This window comes from Bactrocera tryoni, chromosome 3, assembly GCF_016617805.1.
Source record: "Bactrocera tryoni isolate S06 chromosome 3, CSIRO_BtryS06_freeze2, whole genome shotgun sequence".
Lineage (NCBI taxonomy): Eukaryota > Metazoa > Arthropoda > Insecta > Diptera > Tephritidae > Bactrocera > Bactrocera tryoni.
Window position 1 is genome coordinate 37654098 of NC_052501.1, and position 20550 is coordinate 37674647.

Consider the following 20550-nt stretch of genomic DNA (forward strand, 5'->3'; position numbering starts at 1 on the left):
TGCGTAACATCTACAGAGGTTAATGACTTCCTTTGCATTTCGTATTCTCTAGGCAATTCGTTCTTGCGGCGGTCATCAAGGAGATTTTCATCAACATCCAGAATTCAGTGTGACTCAAATGAAATGCTCGCGAACTACAAAAAGATTGTCAACTATTTTATCAGAATTCACAGCATGCACTCACAATTATACCTTCAGATATGTACTATATGTAATAGGCCGTCCCGCCATCTTTTAGTAACTGTATCGTTTTTATTCAGTAAAATTCATTAAGACGCAAAATTTCTTAAAGGTTTTTTGTGTTTTCAAAATTTCACTTAAAATGATATTCTTATTCTAACTAGATTAATCTACATATGTATTGTTATCTTTTTTATTACTTACAAGGTGTTTTCCAAAGTAAACAGGACTTAAAAAAAAACAGAACAAATGGTTTTTTCGGCAAAATCAATTTATGTTATTGAAAATAGTCTCCTTCTGCTTCAATACAGCTTTTTGCACGGTCCGAAAGCATGTCGAACGAGTGTTTTAGCTCGTTGGCCGATATGGCCGCCAGTGTGCCGGTGCAAGCATTTTGAATGGCCTCTACGTCTGCATAACGCTTTTCTTTCAGGGGCAAATGCATTTTTCCGCAAAGGAAGAAGTCGCACGGTGCCATATCATGTGAAAACGGGGAGTGGCGATTTTTGGTCAAATAATGGGTAAGAATGATGTCTTTGAATCTTGGTTTTTGAGCAATTTTGGGTCGTCGGTAAATTTGTGCAGAACAAACCGTGCACACAACTTTCGTAAGCTCAAATGTTCGGTCAAAATGCGATAAATCGATGTTTTGGAGATATTCAATTCCATTTTCATGAATTTCTATGATGATTTCGGCTGATTTTTAATGAATTCGTTGAAAACACTCGTGCACTCTGCTACGGGAAAGGCAATTATCGCCATAAACTTGTTTCATCAATTGAATCGTTTCGGTAAAAGTTTTACCAATTTTAAAACAAAATTCAATGTTGGCTCTTTGTTCGAAGCTCATTTTCGCACCGATAACACAAACATACTGACACTTAAAACGCAATAACAATCAATGAAATGTCATGAAATTCTCATTGGATTATTTAAAAACGTAGCAGATTCCAACGCACCAGTCGATATATAGATCGCGCCACCAGGGGGCGCTAGATTCAAACAGTCCTGTTTACTTTGGAAAGCATTATTAATTAATAATATGAGAGGGCGCAGTTGAGGTTGAATTAACACTAAATGTTTTTAAAAATGTTGAGAATATAAGAGGATTGAAATAAATATATCGTGAAGTCTACAAAACTGTGCCTATCTTATTCAGAGAGTTAAAAAAAAAATAGCATCGCTACGTCGTCCCGTATATCTTAATATTTTGGTCATAAATCTCGACAAGTGGGGAGAAATATATACACGGTAAGATAAAACGTGACTTTTACTGTCAACTTGCTGCAGTAATCACCTCAATAAAAGACAAAACATTGAAGTCGCAATGGATGATTTGAATACGCAAATCGACAATGAAGTATTGTCCTCCAACATCTTTTCAGAAGGATGGAATTTGATCGATCAATGTCCACATCTTTTAGATGTTGACTCAATTGTTTTCTTGCTATTCCAAAAATTATAAGCCGGCAACCATCTATTGGAAAGAAATTAACCGAAAAACAGAATTCTGCCACCTTGGTAGTATAATTACCTCAACATGTGGGACAACCGCAGATATATGGGCGTCAAATTGTTTATCAGCGAGCTATTATATGATCGTGAATCGTGATCACTAGCATCAATTGTACTCGAAACTTCAAACTTTCATCAACTCCTGGTTTTTCAGGGTAATGAAAATTTGGTGGCCCTGCACCATTTTAAACCAAGATTCTAGACGACCATTCAAAGAAGTCATTTGGCTGGATGGGCCACACCCTACGTTAGGATGCTAACGAAATTTTCCGAAGTTCCACAAGCTGGGGCGACCAAAAATCAATTGCATGCACAAATAACCGGAATGACTTTAATATTTTTGTCTTGTTCCTCGTGCAATGCTGCAGTATTTCGTTAAAAAAATTTGTTTAAATTGCTTAAGCAGCTTATTAAAAAAAAATGTAACTACTAAGAGAAGTTTTATAGTTTATTTTGTGAATGAGTTATGTATATATCTTTAATTATTTATTATTTTATTTTAAAGTTGTACAAACAACATTTAAAGTGATGTTTTGTGTTCTCTGATGCAAACAATTTCACATAGAGTAATATCGTTTGATACCCACTAGAAACCTACCTGCTTGGCCTTAAATTATTTCTCTTTCGTTTTAGAACCTGCAGACAATTTCGTTTATGAAATTTATGAAAAGTCCATTCAGGTGATCGGAAATTACGGATGAAAAAACAAAAATATAGTGTAATATATATCAACTTTTACAATCGATAAAAAAGAGTGTTGTCACCTTTCGCTTAACCAATCTGCACTGTATTCTGACTACCGAATTAAATCGTGCTGAAGCTGCAATGAACTCAAATATACGGATATATCTTCACATTTTTAAGCTTTGTTAATAATTTTGCTTATGTGATTTCCAATTCACGCTGATTTTGCCATTTTTGTGTTAGCAACAGAAAGTAGAATCGAGCATATTCAGAAAAGAATCTACAAAGAAAGAGGGTGTGATAATTGATATATTTCTTAATGTGAATTCACTAGAACATACACTGATGATTTAGTATTTTGTTTTCCTTTTTTAGCAAAGTAACCGGAAACGAAGTGAGCTGAAATTTGTTGCAATAAAATATTTCTTGTACACTCGCATCATATTGTTCAGAGTATTTTTGTTTTGATCAGTTATATTTCTCCGTATTTTTAGAATAGCAGAACTTCTGTTTCGCTGACAATTTTGGATACATTTTGTTTTCCACGCTACTTTATCAGTATAAAGCATTGACCTTTGAAGTATCAGGTAGTACCGCTAGTTCGGCGGAGTCAAACAATAAGTATGATCTAGGCGGTCAATTACCGGGCCCAGATCTTGATGTGATTCTTTGGTTAAATGCCAAATTATACTCAATTTATATGTCAAGTACTTGATTATTTTGACAGTTAGTTTGACAGCTATCCCTTTAGAAGATTTTGCACATTCAAACACCTTATACAGTCCACAATAATTTGGTATAGTTTTCAGCTTCGTGTTAATTATTATATACATATATGTCAGTGGATTTATCCCAGCCTAGGAACTAAAATTATGTTCTATCTAAACTTTTTTAACGTGAATAATTGAAAAATCTGCCATATCCCAATTTTAGAACGAATTCCGTCTAAATCTATTCCGTTCTTACTTGCCTTAAATATTTCACTTGCACTATTTTGGTTGAAACGTATTATTCTTGTCACATAAATTATTACTTTTGGCATGTTTTTGCTGCGAACCAGTTCTTAAAAAAAAATCAAATGCAGGCACCTAATAAGCATTTGCATATTTATTGAACATTTGAATTTTATCTAAATTTATCTCTGCCGTTGACTCTGTCCAAAGATGAATTAACGTTATGTACATATGTATATAAGTAAAGCATATACATAGAATATGTTATCATACTAGTCATGCATGTGTTTGGATGCAAATTTTAAGTTGAAAATATGAAACTAGCTTTTGAGTAGCATTATGAAACCGTCTAAACTTGTATTGCCAGAAGTTTCCGTTATTGTTCACTATCAGGAATATTTTTATTGTTCGTGGGAGAGAATTTCAAAAACAGTCATAAAACATAAATTGATTGTCAGAGAGACAGAGAAACTTCGTAATTCGATATGGAACTTGCTGAGTGGATATTTGTTTAAATATCGAACAAGATTTGAAACTAAAGAGAATTTATGAATTAAACCCCATTCAAATATGTTAATATTGTGAATACAAGATATAGGTCACCACTCGGTGGTGTTTTAATGAAAAAATCATTATCGTATTCTCAAATTGCCGAAGCTTATTTCTTATGGTAAAGCAATGTTATTATTAAATCTGACAGAAAGTTAATTCAAACAAGAGAAAACATTAATTGCTGTTGCAAATATAAACGTTTCTTTAAAAGAATTTTTATTTGTCAAATTGTATAGTAATAATTCCTGACAAAAGTCTTGAAGTGCAGCTTCTTGGTGAGAAAAGGCCGGGTGAAGAATTTCTGATCCATATCTCAAGGGAGGGACGGAAATATAGACGGACATGGCTAAAACTACTTTTCTTTTCGCTAATCACTTTTATACTCTTGCCACACGTTGCTACAGAGTACAATAGTTTTGCTCACCTTACGAGTGTTTGCATTACCTAAATATAATCAAATTACTTGTAGATATAGAGTTATTTATAAATAAATAATCTGGATGAGAAAACGATTTGACATTCGAAAGAATGTCCGTATATACAAGAGATAACTGATAATAATTATTATATATTAATAAAGCTTGGTACACGTGTTCCTTGACAAAAAAGAAGACGAGTTCGTAAATGGGAGTAGTCGGGCCACTGTCACTCAAGGTACAATATCTAAACTCGCTCCAGACAAATCACCTAAGCATCCCAAAGGACACTGTAAAAATTGATGACATCGGGTGATAATCCCGTTAACTCTCCTTATGACATTTCTGTTAAATTCTACTAAAAGCGCGATAAATCAATAAATAAATACTCCCGAGACATTAAATTTTATATCTGGGATGATAGCATATGACTTTAGAGGAGTCGGGACGAAAAGGGCAATGGGCGTGGCACCGGACACATTTCAATGAAAAGCCATATCTCAAGAACTACTCGATCGATATCAAGTAAATTTGGTATACATACTCTTACCATGACATTCCTATATTTCAGTGCGAAAACAAACAAACTCGGACTGCAACCACGCCTACTTCCATTTTAAAATAGTGCGCTTAAGGTCGGCCACTTTATGAAAAAAATTGTTCAAACGGACCCGTAACTATTAAGTATTCAGATACACGATATGTAGATCAAAGTTCCAATTGGGAGCTTTTCATCAAAAATATCGATGAGTCTGTTAGAAACCTATACTTGAAATTCGGTTAGAGTCACTTTCTAGAAATGGTATGACTGTATGTCAAAAATCATATACCTAATAGAAAAATTTTCGAACTTCCAGTTGATTTAATACCGCATATGTCGGAAAATATGTGATTTTAATAAAATTATACCCGGACTTAGCCTTTTCATACTTGTTGTATAGTATGCACGTTACAGAGTCTCTGAGTTTTGTTTTAGGTGTTACAAACATCGTGGCAAACTTAATACTGTTTAGGGTATAAATATTTCAGAAATAATTGCTTAACATTTTTTAGATAATAATTTGGTAGCCTGGTTTTTACATGAACTCAGCACATTTCATTACTTCTCTGCTCGCTTTATTGGAGTTCGGCTTTTTGTGAAAATACTCAAATGGAAAAAAAACTACAAAACTATTTTATAAGATAGATTATTAGTACTAGTTGTTTATTCGATACGCCACTCTCCAAATTTTGAAAATTGAAGACAGTGATACTATCGATTGAGCTAAATATGTAAATCAACATTAAACGCCAACTAAGGATTTCATTAGGCTACTCCAACATACCTGGAAGTCGCTTTCTGTGAAAAATGTGGAAAAGCTGTCATGGAAGATATAACAAAATAATGCATTTTTTATAATTACAATTTTTTCTCAACGCTATCTGCACTTAAAAAAAAACGTAAATTTTTTGAACGCACTGTATTTGTTTTGGTTTTTTGTTTTGAATCATTGTCCAACAGAGGAATGATTTGCACTCTAACTACTAGCCGCCAATTTAAGTTACATTGAAAATAAAAGAAAAAATTGCAAAACAACAAAGTCTTGTAAACGTTTTTTTGAAACTCAGAACATTTTTAATTAATTTTTAACGACTTGACTAATATTTATTATGCTAATAAAATAATTGCTCTCATTTCTCTCCGCATAAAGTAAAAATAAACGAAATAAGAAAAAAGATGACTCTTTGAAGCGAACAAGAAATGCTTCAATTTGGTTAACTAAATTGCAAATATCCGGTTTGGAAATTCGCAAATAGCATTTAACTTAGCATTTAACTAATTAAGTTTAGATTTTGTACACAACTGGAAAAACATTAAAATAGTGTTATGTGAGTTTTCTATGTATTTTATTGGGCGACCTTTTGTACATCTTTCTTTGTCGACACATATTTATATGTTGCAGTTAGTTCTTCAACTAGTTTTAGTTTATGGCAAAGCAAGAAATCATGCATAGATCTAGTTTAGTATAAATATAGAAAACCAAATATTTTGCATCAACAGTTCTTCGGCGTCTGTCACACAAATCACTGAGCAACCGAAAATATGAAGTTCCTTGTGAGTTGATTTTTGATCCACATGAAACTATTACGTTTATCATCGCATATATAATGTTGCTTCTTCTTATTTTACAGATTGTATTCGCCTGCCTTTTGGCCATCGCCTTCGCCAACGAGGAAGCCAATGTACTTAGAAGCGAGCAAGAAGTTGAGCCCGATCGCTTTAACTATGTACTTGAACTCGACAATGGTGTGCTCCTAGAGCAGCAAGGTCGTTTGGAGGGTGATGATGTCTGGACGGTGGATGGCTCTTTCAAATTCATCTCGCCAGAAGGTGAAGAAGTCGGTTGGACCTATAATGCCGATGATACTGGTTTCCATCCCGATCCAAACAGCAAGTGGATCCATCCTATCCCTGAGCACATCATCAAGTCCATTGAGTACATTAAGAATCATCCAAGCCAAGAATAAAGTGCGCACACTATAAAAACTAATTACTCTTTAATTTAAGTTTTAATTTGCTTGATAATGAAAATATATGGACGAATGTGATATTAGCTAAATTGTTTTATTTTTTATTCAGTTTGGTTCTAGTATTATTTGTGGCAAGCCTGTATGGATTTTGAGAAAAAATACGAGAAATTTTTGTACAATCTGGTTTCGGAGCTAGACTTTATCCATTGGTAGAATGTTGTATTAGTTCTAATTTGGATATATATTTTTTTAATTTGATATGCTTTTGCATGTCTTTCCCATTACCAATACGGAAAATAAACCAATTATAAAACAAAAGTTATGACCGCCACATTACAACCATTTGTATAAATCAATACGTAATCGTACCTTTGTAGCTTTATCGAGTTCGTTGCTTAAGTCTTTTATTTTTTTCTTCGAAATATGGAATGCTGTTTACTTTCTTTTAAATAATTATAATGTCGATATTACTTTATGATTATTACCTAATTATTCTAAATCGTAAAACTTAATCAGTACCAATTAAATTTTCGTTATCTTATCCACTAATTTTCACATGTATCGTGTTGAAAGCAAAAATTGCCTTCATTTGTTAATATGTAGACCACTATAATAATAGGGATATTTTTTCCATTTTTTAAGCATATTTACTATAGTGATATATATATATTTTATCATCAGTTGTCGTGAGAATTGTTGATTGAATATTAGCGTTTCTTCGATTTTATATCGAAAGGAGGTTTCCTCGTTAATAGTTTAAATGGTAAAGACGATATGTTTTGAGCAAGAACAAGAAGTTAAGTTTGCTCCAAATTTCGTGAAAGAAGTTCTGTATTTGACAAGTAAAAACTAAGAAACCCAAAATTTGGAGATTTGAATTTTTCGCATACATTTTGAGGTTATGTTAGAATGGTGCTAATACAAAAGTTGTAAATATTTTTAATACTTAAAATTTTGTCACATAACTTTTCTTCATAAAGCTTCCCAAATTGGCGTGATACGTTTTGAAATGAGAGGACGGAAATTTCAGTAAAGGGCATGTAATTGGAAATGTTGCTTGTAAGTAAGTTTAGAAAGTCTGCTAAAATATATTTGAAAAACTTTTTTTTATACTAGCAAAGGTACTATAACCCCGCTCACTCCCCATATAACGACTGAGCGATTTCGACAACATTTAGTAGGTGATATTCTTCTTAAATTCTTATGTCACTTTGTGAAAATTGACAAAATCGGACAACAGGAGTGGCTGTACTTCCCATATATGTACTTCCCATATAGCACAATTTTAAATTCCACTTGATTCGTTCAGTTTCCAGTACAAAAAACAAGAAGCAATTGATATAACGGAATACAACATTTTGCAAATAATGTTTTTAGTGTGTGCCACTTTATGACCAAGAATTGTTTAAATCCAATAAACGTTTAAGCCCCTAGGTACCGAATATTTAGACCCTGGTACCTATAGTTGACTTTTGATCGAAAATGTCGGTCAATGTGTGACATATATAACTGAAATTAAGGGAAAATCCTTCTCTTATAATGGTATGTTTGTATGTCAAAAATGGGTTGAATCGGAATAATACTTCCCACAGCCATCATATACTAATAAAGATTTTGCGAGCTTCTGGGTGACTTTGTACCGCATACATCGGCCAATATATGATGAGTTATCCAAATGAAAATAAAAGAGCATGTTTTACTCACAACAGTGTATCTTTTTGCCTAAAATAGATAAGTTTGAGCGAAACATTGGCTTAGCCCCTATATAACTATTATCAGGATTTTCGAATATCTGCCTGACTTTACTCTATATGATTGGTTTTACACCTTAAAGTATTTCTCTGGCTTTGATTCTTGCAAATTGCAAGAGTATAAAATGTTCGGCTGCACTCGAACTTAACCCTTGCTTAATTTTTTAAATATATCATTATTTATTGGATCTGCTTTTTGTTTTAAAAGCCTAACAATAAGTTTCCTTTTAGGAGTGTTTCATTGCAGGAATGTACCAAAGCACTAGCCAAAGGGTTTCGATGATCTTGGAGTTTAGATATATGTGACCTGGTCTACTGGGGGCTTAGGTGTCAAAAAATCAATTTTCATGATTTCAAAAAATCAATCAATTTTCAAAAATCAATTTTTCAAAAAATCAATTTCAAGTCATAACTAGTTTTCGCACGTTAGCTCCCTTTTCGTAGACCAGGTCACATATATTTGATTCTGCTGTCTTCTACTTTTTGCTTTACCATAGGAATACCAAGGCCTTTATAGATATTTTCATTACGCATGTAGCAAGGCGAACACGTTATTGTTCTAAGCATTTCGATTGGAACCTTTGTATTATATCAGGTTGCACATGCCTTACCCCACAGTATACATCCAAAGCGGCTCTATGACTGCATTATATAAAAGCGCTTTGCTGTTTAAGCAAAGTTTGGAATTTTTAAGCAAATTTAAATTCGCAGCTCTTATATTCATGCAAGTTATTTTACTAGATATATATTTTCTCCACGTAAGTCTTCTTCTTCACTCACATTTTTGGCCATAGCGAAAATGTAATATGCTTAGAGCCCATTCTTCGACAGAATGTGGCATTTGTTTCGGCTCACTAAAGCAGTGCCATCCGCAAAAGTTGATGTGAATACATTATGAGCTGTTGGAAGATCTGCTGTATATGTAAATGTTGCATGGAGCTGGGCTTAAGACACTGCCCTGGTTTACATCAGCCCTTATCTGTCGTTCATCATTGTTTCTTTAAAATATTTTTTAATTGATAACTAGAACTTTACAAAAGGTACAAGAGAAAGATTCTAATATATATATAAAAATTGCAAAACTTGTTTATTTATTTTAATTTATATAAATATATTGAAAAGACCAAAGATATATACAAATAATTTTTTTGCTCTCTTAATTGAATAACTTTTTTCTGGTCGCAAAACAAATACGTTGTTCATGAAGAGTTAGGAAAGCGGCTACTTACTTCCGTCTATCTACATACTGACTGATTTAGAAGAAAAATCATTCGCTAAATAGCGTTAAAAACTATTTTAACTGATATTTCTTTATATAGTTGCATAAATCTATGATCATTAAATCATTTCTCAGAAATATATTTAAGCTCACGCACAGCAGGCTTGAAAGGGGCATAATCTGCAATTTCAGTTTTCTCATTTGTACAGTAAAATGGGGTAATAGATCTGAGGCAACGCTGAAAAATTTTGAACATAATTTTTCCTAACGTATAAGGTCAGTCAATACCTCCGTTCATTACATCGAAAGCAAATGTAAGCAGAGTACGGACGGTGAGCAAATTTTATAAAAAGTTTTCGAACGCGTTCAATACTATTAATTGAGGATAAACAATATTGCCTGCAGCTGAACACAGCATATTCCAAATTTGAATGAACAAAAGATGCAGACAATAATTTTAAAGTATAGGGGTCGGAAAATTTGGAAGCATTTCGGCAGACAAAGCCAAGCACAGAAAACGATTTAGAAGAAGAAGATATAATTCATGTGATTATTGAAAGAAAATCTGTTGTCGATGATTAGACTAAAATCTTTGATTTCGGTTACACATTTTAGAACGCAATTTGAAATATTGTAACTAGACGATAAGATGCTCCGTATCTTCGTATACCAGATTTCACAACATTTACATAAATTCAGAGAAAGCTGTGATTTCAGACACCAAAAATCTTTTCCTAATGAAAAACTATTAGCATTGAACTATGACATTGAAGTTTAATAAAATCATCGGAGTTTTCGATTATTGGGGAAATTTTTAAGTTCAGATATAGTAAAAATTTAACATCAAAGAAACAACAGGAAATATCGGTGATAAACAGCACAAAGAGAAAAGGACATAAAACGCTTCCTTGTAGCACTTCCGATGCCTCAATAAAATAATCGGATGATTTATGTAAATATGACTTGATCCACTGCACGAAGACAGAGTGAAAAGCTAAAAAGAATATTTTTATTTTTATCAAAGACTTTAGAAGATCTGTAATACGCAATCTACTTGTAATCCCGCTGAGAAGGCAGATATGATATAATCACTTAAAGAGCCGAATAGTAGTGCTACCAGAAACAAAGGCATGCTGATGGACGTTAAAGATTGATTTAACTGAAAAAAAATAACTAATAAGAGCACTCTAATAATTTGGAATTTGTAGAGTGTTTAGAAATAGACCTGTAATTGGAGACTACAATGAAAATCAATTCCCAGTATGAAATAAAGTTTCCAGATGCCAGATACTTATTGGTTGGAGAAATTTGTTTCGCCTACGCAGAATATGAGTCTTAAAACAATCTTCATGCACATGGAAATTATTCCTTTTGTTATATTGTAGAGCACTATTGAACCTTTTTGAATTTGTACGAATTTTTTCGAAGTGATAGTGCTCCATAACTTCCCATAAGGATTCAATTGGGTTTATGTGTATCGTTAATTGAGAAATCTATATTTCTAGCTTAGCACGCTTAGCACTTAATGAGTCACTGTAATGAAATGTTCTTCCTAGTGAACAAGTTTAAAAGATCATACTTAATTTGTTATGAGTTTAGTGCATGGAAGAATAAATATTTATCTTCAAACTTGTTTTTCTGAAATTGTTTACTGTTTAATTGAACTTCAACAGTGCCTAAAAGTATGTTAACTATTGAGTTTAACTTGAAAGCAGCGGATTCTGTATACCGAACTGTTAAAATATCGATTTTCCGTACTTGAGTGGAAAGCGCACTCCTTTTGTATGCATGTATGTATGTACACAAACAAATATTTACATTTTTATGTACATATATTATTACGAAGAAGATAAACCAATCACATTGCAGGAATGGAATTTAGAAGTTTAGTAATATTTACTTTATATTTTTCTCTTAAAAAATTCGTTATTTATTTATTCCTTGTGTTAATTAAAAATCATTTTCACACTTTTTGATACTCCTTACTGCACGGTGGCAACATGTGGATGGTAGCCGGTCTCATCGGCCTTGTAAGTTACTTTGACAGTTTTGCCTTCGGGCGTCAGATGCTCATATTCACCAGTGACGATCCAGGCTTCCTTGCCCTCCAGCGAACCCTTTTGTTCGGCTCTAATATGATTGTCGAGCTCAAGAGTGTAGAAGAAGCTCTCTGGGTTAACTTCCTGTTCGTTCTTCAAAACATTGGCTTCTTCGTTGGCCAACACAATGGCCAACAGGCAAGCGAAAACGATCTGAAAAGTTATATTTATATGAAAATAATGCTTCTTTATTTGATAATATGTCTATAAAGTGAATCCTTACAACGAATTTCATTTTGTCTATTTAAATTTGAGTTTATCTGACTGCACACACCACTCGACTACAACCGCCATAGGTTCTAACTGCAATATTTATGTGATTCCCAAATGTGGGGAGAGGCGCCAATTTCGCCGAACAAGTGTCACAAAGAAAATATAAATAAAAACCGTTTGGTGCAATATTTCCAGTTTTGAACTTAATTATTAGAATTTATTGCGGCAAATGTCGCTTTTGTTTTGCTAGAACATTGCATCGCCCTGCCATTATTCACGCTTACCACATATTTACGCCGGCAACTGGTTCTGCGAAATTACCGTTGTCAAACTACTTGACACAGCCGATACCTTAAAGTCGCTTTTGTAGTTGTAGTAATGCTGCTCAGATCTACAAGCTTAATGATTTGCAAAAACTGGGTTCGAAATAAAAGGAGCAAACATGCCAAGCGGTGAATATTAAACGCCTAATTATATTTTCTAACTGAGGATCTTGATAGTGACAACAGTAAATGATTTGTGTGCGAATGCAGTGGAGAGTTAATCAATTAGTATGTCGAGTAAAGAGAAGAAGAACAAGAGATTTATAAACAATTTTGGAATGATAAACACTTCTAGTTCAACTAAAATGTTTCTGTTGGTGTATAAAATGTCGGCGGCATTAAATCAAACAAGCTCAACAAACTGCACTCAGAGACTTCACAGGCGAAAGCAACTGGTTCACATTTTAAGCAATGCATGCTTCGTTATTTATACCCTGAACAATGTATATTAAGCTTGCCAGGAATTTGGAATCTTAAAATCTCACCTTTCTAACACTATATGATATGACACAATGTGTTTGGTAGTACTGGAGATATATGACAGCAACGACATCTATTGACAAAATACAAAAAGACTTCTTCGACTACCCAATATAATTTATGGCCAAGAATTTAGCTTTACTATTTTTTTCGTGCTGTTTTGAGGTGTTGTGTGTCGATCCTATTTTCACGTGTCTTTTCCAAGATTTCGCGCATGATGAATATCTGATATTTTCCAGGCATGAAGCAACACTGAGAAAGCCCAATCTTTCTTTAACCTTTTACACAATATGCTCGATAGAACCTTGGATGCGATGTTGAAAAATCTTATCACGCGGTAGTTGGCGCAGATTGTGGGGTATCCATTTATATGGATTGGGCAGAGCACACTTAAATTCCAATCGTTGGGCATGCTTTCGTCCGACCATATTTTACAAAGAAGCTGATGCATGCTCCTTATCAGTTCTTCGCCGCCGCGTTTGAATAGCTCGGCCGGTAATCCATCGGGCTCTTCCGCTTTACTGTTCTTCAGACGGCTAATTGCTATTTGAACTTCTTCATGCTCGGGCAATGTGGTCGATTATAACGTTGCTGTCTGTTTTCTCTCCACTGCAGCACGGCACTCCTCATCATCATCCACCAGCTGTTCTTTGCATCTCATAGGTGCACTTCAAGCGCTCATAGAAGACATCCCTGGTCACATAGTCCTTCTCTTCTTTGGAGGCATGGGCGCAAATCAGGGACATGTTGAAGAATTGACTTTGATGCCGATTGTAACTAGACGTTCATCCACCGGGGTGAATAACAATACTCGGTGACGTAGTCTCTTTTCCACCACAAATTCCACACCGGATTTGCGCTCCTTTATATGGCCACTATAGTAAGTGCCACAAGGTCCTACTCATCTCAGTCCTTATCTCGTCCATTGCACTTGTTGGACGGCGGTGATGTCACCGGTCCTCTGATATCAATCAGCTGGGTAGCGGCAACAATTTAGGAACCGGGCGTTCGTTATGTAATCTTTGATACGTTTGCAGTGGTCGCCATCAGGCTTAACAGCGTAGAAAAGCGAGTTTACATAAACTTACAAAGAAAAACTCCAGCAGTGTTAAGTCGCACGATAATGCGTTCACAAAAATCGTTTTCAACAAATTGATTCAGGCACGATCGAAATTGACTTTAAAATTACGGCCCGCTTTATTTTTGAAGAAATATGGATCAATAATTCCCTGTGCCCACAGAGCGTTTGATATGCTGTGATATTTTAAAGAAATAACAGCGTCTCATCGATAGCTTGTAGAGTATCAAAAAAAAAAAACAAAAGCCCTTCTGCAAAATCTCCCGCAAGGTGGATGACAGATGGACTCATTACTGATTTTCAGACTTAGTTAGTAGGTGTATTCCAGCTTCGGTGCGGCCGAAGTTAGCGTTTCTTATTGTTTTCAATTAAAACACCTACTTTGTACTCACCAAGCTGATTTTATCTGTGCGATTGTTTAATTTTAATGCGAACATTTATTGTACTTAATTGCTGTTAAATTTTTCATTTAATTAGTTTTTTAGAATGAAGAGAAATTTAATTTAATTCCAAACCAGCCAGTTAAATTTATTTGTACTACCGTACATACATATATATATATGCATACATGAGTATATTTTTCCATCATTTAATAAAACAATATCTCCAGAAAATAAATTTAAATTAATTAGCAAATTTAAAACTTGTATTAAGCTTTCTGGAACACAGTTAAAAGGAATATTAGGACCTATAACTGAACTTTTAACATCTTTCTTTACTTGCTCTTCGTGTTCCCCTTTTTTAAAACAAACAAAATTTCATAACACCATTTTTTTGTTTGATCACGAACAATTCTGGTGTATTTTAAGTCTTCAAGCACCTATCACCTGTTATTATTATACGAGTATCATCAAATAATCACGCAACAAGTAGCATATAATATAGCAACAAGATATAATAATAATTAATATCATAAAACTCGACAATTCTGGGTTTAATTTAAGAGATAGAGACGAGCACATATATTTTTGCCAAGATAAATATTTTAAAGTATGTCTTTCTAAACTTAAACCGTTATGTTGTTTGTTAAAATGAATGGAAATCACTTTGACATTATTTGGGTAAGAGGCAGATCTTGACTGATTGCATGAACTTTTGAAATCACTCAAGTATACTCGAGGACATGTTTCCAAATATTTCTTTTAAGATATCTCACACACAGACAAACATATTCGGCAAAAGGTTTATTAGAATAACAAAAATGATTACATGTAGTTTATGGAAGTTGTAATTCCTGTGCCGATTTCACATATTTTCGGAGCAAGTAGTGTTATATCCAATATTATACGTTCACGTAAGTTTGTTTAGAATAAATCTCACCCGAAGTTAGAGATTATTATATTAGCTATTTTCGGAAAATGCAAAAGAACAGCTGGTACAACGAGGAGTGCCGTGTCGCAGCGGAGAGAAAACAGACTGCCTACCTCGCAACGTTACGATCGACCACAACACCTGCGGGATGGGATAGATACCGAGAGTTGAAGAGAAAAGCGAGACCCATTTGCAGACAGAAAAAGAGAGAGACCGAAATGCTTGAGTATGAAGAGCTTGATAAGCTGGTAGGGACATCAACAACCAACCAGATATTCACCATGCGTCAAATTTTGTAAAAGACTCATGAAAGAAGAATCGACACACACCACCTTTTCGTCGATTTCAAAGGTGCTTTCGACAGCGCAAAAAGGAGCTGCCTTTATGCCGCAATGTCTGAAATTGGTATCCCCGCAAAACTAATACGGCTGTGTAAATTGACGTTAAGTAACACCGAAAGCTCCATCTGGATCGGGAAGGACTTCCCGAGCCATTCGATACCAAACGAGGTTTCAGTCGAGGCGACTCCCTACTGTCCGACTTCCTCAATCTGCTGCAGGATAAAATAACTCGAGCTGCAACTTAATCGAGCAGGTAAAATCTTCTATAAAAGTGTACAGCCGATGATATTGATAAGGAAGCAAATGGGTCTAGAATTGAACGAGGGCCAGACGAAATATCGCCTGTCATCAAACAAACAATTGTCGCACTCGCGACTAGGCTTCCACGTCACTGTTGCCAGTCATAACTTCGAAGTTGTCGATAATTTGGTCCGTCTTGGAACCAGCATTAACAGCAACAACAATGTCAGCCTGAATATCGGACGCAGAATATCTCCTGCCAGCAGGTGCTACTTTGGACTGAGTAGGCAATTGAGAAGGAAAATCCTTTCTCGACGAACAAGAATCAAATTCTATAAGCCACTCATTATTCTCGCCCTACTATATTGTGTAGAGGCATGAACGATGACAAATCTGATGACTCTGCGTTATGTATGTATGGTCCTTTTCGCGTTGGCCACGGTGAATATCGGATTCGATGGAACGATGAGCTGTATGAGATATGCGACGACATTGACATATTTCAGCGAATTAAGAGACAGCTCTGCGTTGGCTAGATCACGTGGTACGTGGACGAAAACACTCCATCTCTGTAAGTATTCAATGCAATACCCGCCGGGTGAAGCAGAGGAAGAGGAAGACCTCCACTCCGTTAGAAAGACCAGGTAGAGAAGAGCCTGGCTTCGCTTGGAATTTCCACTTGGCGCCACGATGCGAAAAGAAGAAACGACTGCCGCGCTGTTTTTAACTCGGCGATAATCGCGTAAGCGGCACAATCTTATTGGAGAGATACGCCAAATTTTTTTATATTAACTCACGTGTTGAAAATCTACTGAACGTTCGAAAATTTTTATATTTGGAATATAGGTTTTTTGCAAACATTGACGCGATTTAATCTGTTTGGCTCAAGTACACCGTTATTAGCAGAAAAATGTTTTTCCTGACTTTCGACAATATGTCTTAGAGTTTTACCGATATTTTCGATATAAAATCAGACATTAAAGTCCATTTGTGGACTTGAGAAGCTACGCTCTGATTTCGACTATTGATGGCATACCTCAAAAGTATTATTTGCTCAAGGTTTTATTCCCACTAGTTCTTGATTTATATTCTGAAGAGTGAAAGATTCATATGAAGTTTAAGTTTTTATATACGTGAAGTAGTCGTGGCCGTCGTCTGATTTAGGTCATTTTCACAGCATAGAAATTGGGTCAGTAGTTGTGAGACTTACGACTTCATCTAAAAATAGGCAGTGCTGCTCCCATTGTCCAACTTTTGGTCCTATAAAGCCCTTCCCTATCATCTTGGTTGTAAAATCGTAAGAGAAATTTACTGTTGCAAAGAAGTGTGTTCTACATATCTACTGGGAATGGATTTGCGATATCGGTGGGTGTTTCGAGTATTGTTGAATTCAAAGAGGCACTGTTTACATTAACTCTTCTCCTTTTGCTCACTCCTGATAACAAGCACAGCCGTGAGTCCACTTCTCAGAAGTATTTGAGGCTGCCGAAGAAGAACGCAGTGCCTCTCCAACACTTCCACTGGCATACATTAGGTACTGTGGAAGACCCTGCTCTTAAAAAGCTGATTACTATCTTATCAACTTTCTGGACCTATGGGTCTCCAGTGAGTCCAGCAAGCGCTGCTCAACAACCAGACTGTGACATTCTTCTGGTCCAGAGTTAACTGTAGAAGGCCCTTCGAACTACTTTCTCAAGATCAGTCTCGTCACAATTATAGGTGTTCTGACTTTCCACTGTCCAATAGGCTCACACGCGGTGAGGCTCAATACCAACCTGAACGTTGGTTATTGTACATTTACTTGTAGTTATATTAGTTATATGACGGTTGAGTAAGGTTAACCCAATTTCATCAGTTTTAGACACAAAGATGGACTGTATTAGTAAAACACGCGCTCTAATTTTTATTGATAAAACTTACATATTGGCCGATATATGCGGTATTATGTCGTCCGGAAGTTAGAAAATCTTTATATTAGGTATATGAGGGCAAGCATTGATCCGATACAACTCATTTTTCAGTCATGCTATTTTAGTGAAAGGATTGTCTGCGAAATTCAATTATAGATTTCACATATTGACCGATATTTTCGGTAAAAAGTCAACTACATATAAGCTCTGGGCTCTATATATTTGGTACCTAAGGGCTTCAACAGTTCTTGTTAGACTTTCGACCCCGGCTCTTATAAAGACCTCTTTTGCTGTCCTAGATGTGAAATCTAATGTTTCTGATGCATTTAAAAATTAATTTATCACATTTTTTGTAGTTTTTAATAAAACCATTCTATGGAGACTGTGGGGTGACGCTATCGTAAAAAGGGTTGAAAAGATTTAGCCTCTACAAATTTGGTTGATACAGTTGTAATAGTTTGGAAGATATATATTGAACTTTATAAGTTTTCGATTAATGACATTTTGTGGGCGTGATAGTGGTCATCCACTAACTCATCTTTACGTTTTTGTCAAGGAATATGTGCACCAAGTATCATCAAAATATCTTAATTTTTACTCAAGTAACAGTATTCACGGACAAGCGGACTGACGTGCGGACAGACAGGCAAACAGATTTCAGCTCATGTGATTATCGTGATCATATACATATATATTCATAAACTTGTATCTATCTCGATTAGTTTTAGGTGATACAAACAACCGCTAAGCGAACAAAACTATTATACTCCGTAGCAACAAGTGTATAAAAACTGAAATAATGTTTTGATACAAATCACCATTTTGTTTAAAGGACCAATATTATATTTTCACACTGTCATAGGAATGTATATTATTACAATGGAATTCTAGTTAACCTAAACTGGAGACGTTTTATTTTTTTGTCTTGTTTAAACAGAAATTTCGTCAGCAAAAGCCAAATGGCCACTCTGCCAAACCATTTATCTTCGCGCCAAAATGTAGGCTAACTTTACTTTATTCGTATTTTCCGTTATATGTATTTACCTATTTAATAAATGAGTTTAAGAATGTTGTTAAAAAGACTAAACAAAAAGTGCCCTTCATTAGCCGTAAGTTCACTACACTAAAAAGTGTTGGTCTCCAACGGATCCTTAAGTTGGCGAATAACCGTTGATGACTCCTCATCAATTTCTTGACAAAACGCTGTGATTGATGAAGCAAGTTGCAAAGTCACTTCTAGGAGTTGTTCAAATTCTTGGTTTGAAAGTTTTCAGATCCCTGGGAGGCAAAGTTGAAGGAAGGTGTTGGACGGCTTAAGGCTGAACCAGACTCCGAAAAAGAGGAAATTTGAAGGCCTCTGGCTACTTGTAAACATTTAATCGAAAAGAGGTTATAAATATAGCTGAATTTTGTTGGATATAATTTCTTGTTTGGTTAACAAGCAGTCAAATGTAGAATGAATGGAACTTGTGCTGTATATGACGACTATTAAATTCAAAAGGAAAGACATATAAACTCTCGTAGGACTGCTTACAGGTCACTGCATAATGACCATTGTAGAAATTGTCAGCAGGTAGAAGAAGAGGAGACTATAAAATATATTATATACGAATGCAAGGTCTGTACAGAAAAAGAGTCGAAACTATCGGTCAAGGGTTTCTTGACGATGTTTCAGAGGTTGCACAGATAAAACCATTTGTACTAATAAACTTCATCAGAAGTATGGGGTGGTTCAAAGAGGACATTACAGATGTAAGGGACTTTAGTCTCATTGCTTTCACAATGGTACCTCCTAGAGACTTTTTGAAGAGAATTTTGGATTGCCTTTATAAAGGTCATAGTGAAATTTTTGATGAATAACAAAAACCTTAACTCAAAGCAATCGCTAAAGGAATGCTAAACGGATTTTAAGTCTTCGATTGCCTAATGAGTCCAAAGGTATATTTTCTAAACCCTCACCTCTGCTACTTTCCAGAAAATTTAGGAGATGTCAGTTTCACTAAGACATTTAGCAGATATAAAATAGATACCAGGGACAACGGAGTGCCTCAGTGATAACAGACTACTTCAGAGAGACCTTTGAGATGCTTTCTACAAGTGAATATGCACCAAAAGAATTTTCACTCGAAAACAAAATTTATTTACATATTTAGTATTTACTAAAGGATGTATTTCGAATTTACAATTTATGATTAAAGATTTACGAGACCTAAACTATATTGAACTCAATTGTTTTTATTGAACCGGTAAAACTGCCTATGATGATACTACAATGCAAACAGTGCCAGTCATTTGGCCTCATAAATGGATAAAAATTAAGTATTGTTATAAGGTCACTTTAACTAGAGCAAGAATTAAATGCACTGAGTGCTGTCAATCATCTTCAATAGAAAACTAAAACTCCCCTCGACATGTTTTTAGTAACATTTGATCCCATGGAGAACATACAAAGATTTACGAAACCAAAACTATATTGAACTCTATTTCTATTTTACCGGTAAAACTGCCTAAGGTGATACCACAATGCAAACATTGCCAGTCATTTGCCCACTCACAAAACTTTTGTGGCAAACAACCAAGATGAGTTAAGTGCGCCGGTAAGCATAAGACATCTGAATGTTCGAAACCAGAAAAACAGCAACTATCGAGGGTGCCTTGTTGCCAAAGAATTACAGAAAATGCGAGCTAACACAATTGGCCACAAAAAAGGTGATGGTCTAGCCCAAAAAGTAAAAGCTTCTATAGACTTTAGAACAAAAAATAATGAATATCAA

General features: G+C 35.0%; 2 protein-coding genes across 2 annotated transcripts; one reads left to right on the plus strand and one right to left on the minus strand.

Moving 5' to 3' along the window:
• Window positions 1-6383: 6383 nt before the first annotated feature.
• LOC120770089 (larval cuticle protein 9-like) lies at window positions 6384-6808 on the plus strand. Its single transcript, XM_040097238.1, has 2 exons — window positions 6384-6395; window positions 6473-6808. The coding sequence occupies exons 1-2, from the start codon at window positions 6384-6386 to the stop codon at window positions 6806-6808; spliced, it is 348 nt and encodes a 115-aa protein (XP_039953172.1).
• A 4904-nt stretch (window positions 6809-11712) lies between these two features.
• Window positions 11713-12152, minus strand: LOC120772422 (larval cuticle protein 9). Its single transcript, XM_040101033.1, has 2 exons — window positions 12104-12152; window positions 11713-12033 (listed from the first exon to the last, which is right to left on the minus strand). The coding sequence occupies exons 1-2, from the start codon at window positions 12113-12115 to the stop codon at window positions 11764-11766; spliced, it is 282 nt and encodes a 93-aa protein (XP_039956967.1). The 5' UTR covers window positions 12116-12152; the 3' UTR covers window positions 11713-11763.
• Between the last annotated feature and the right edge of the window lie 8398 nt (window positions 12153-20550).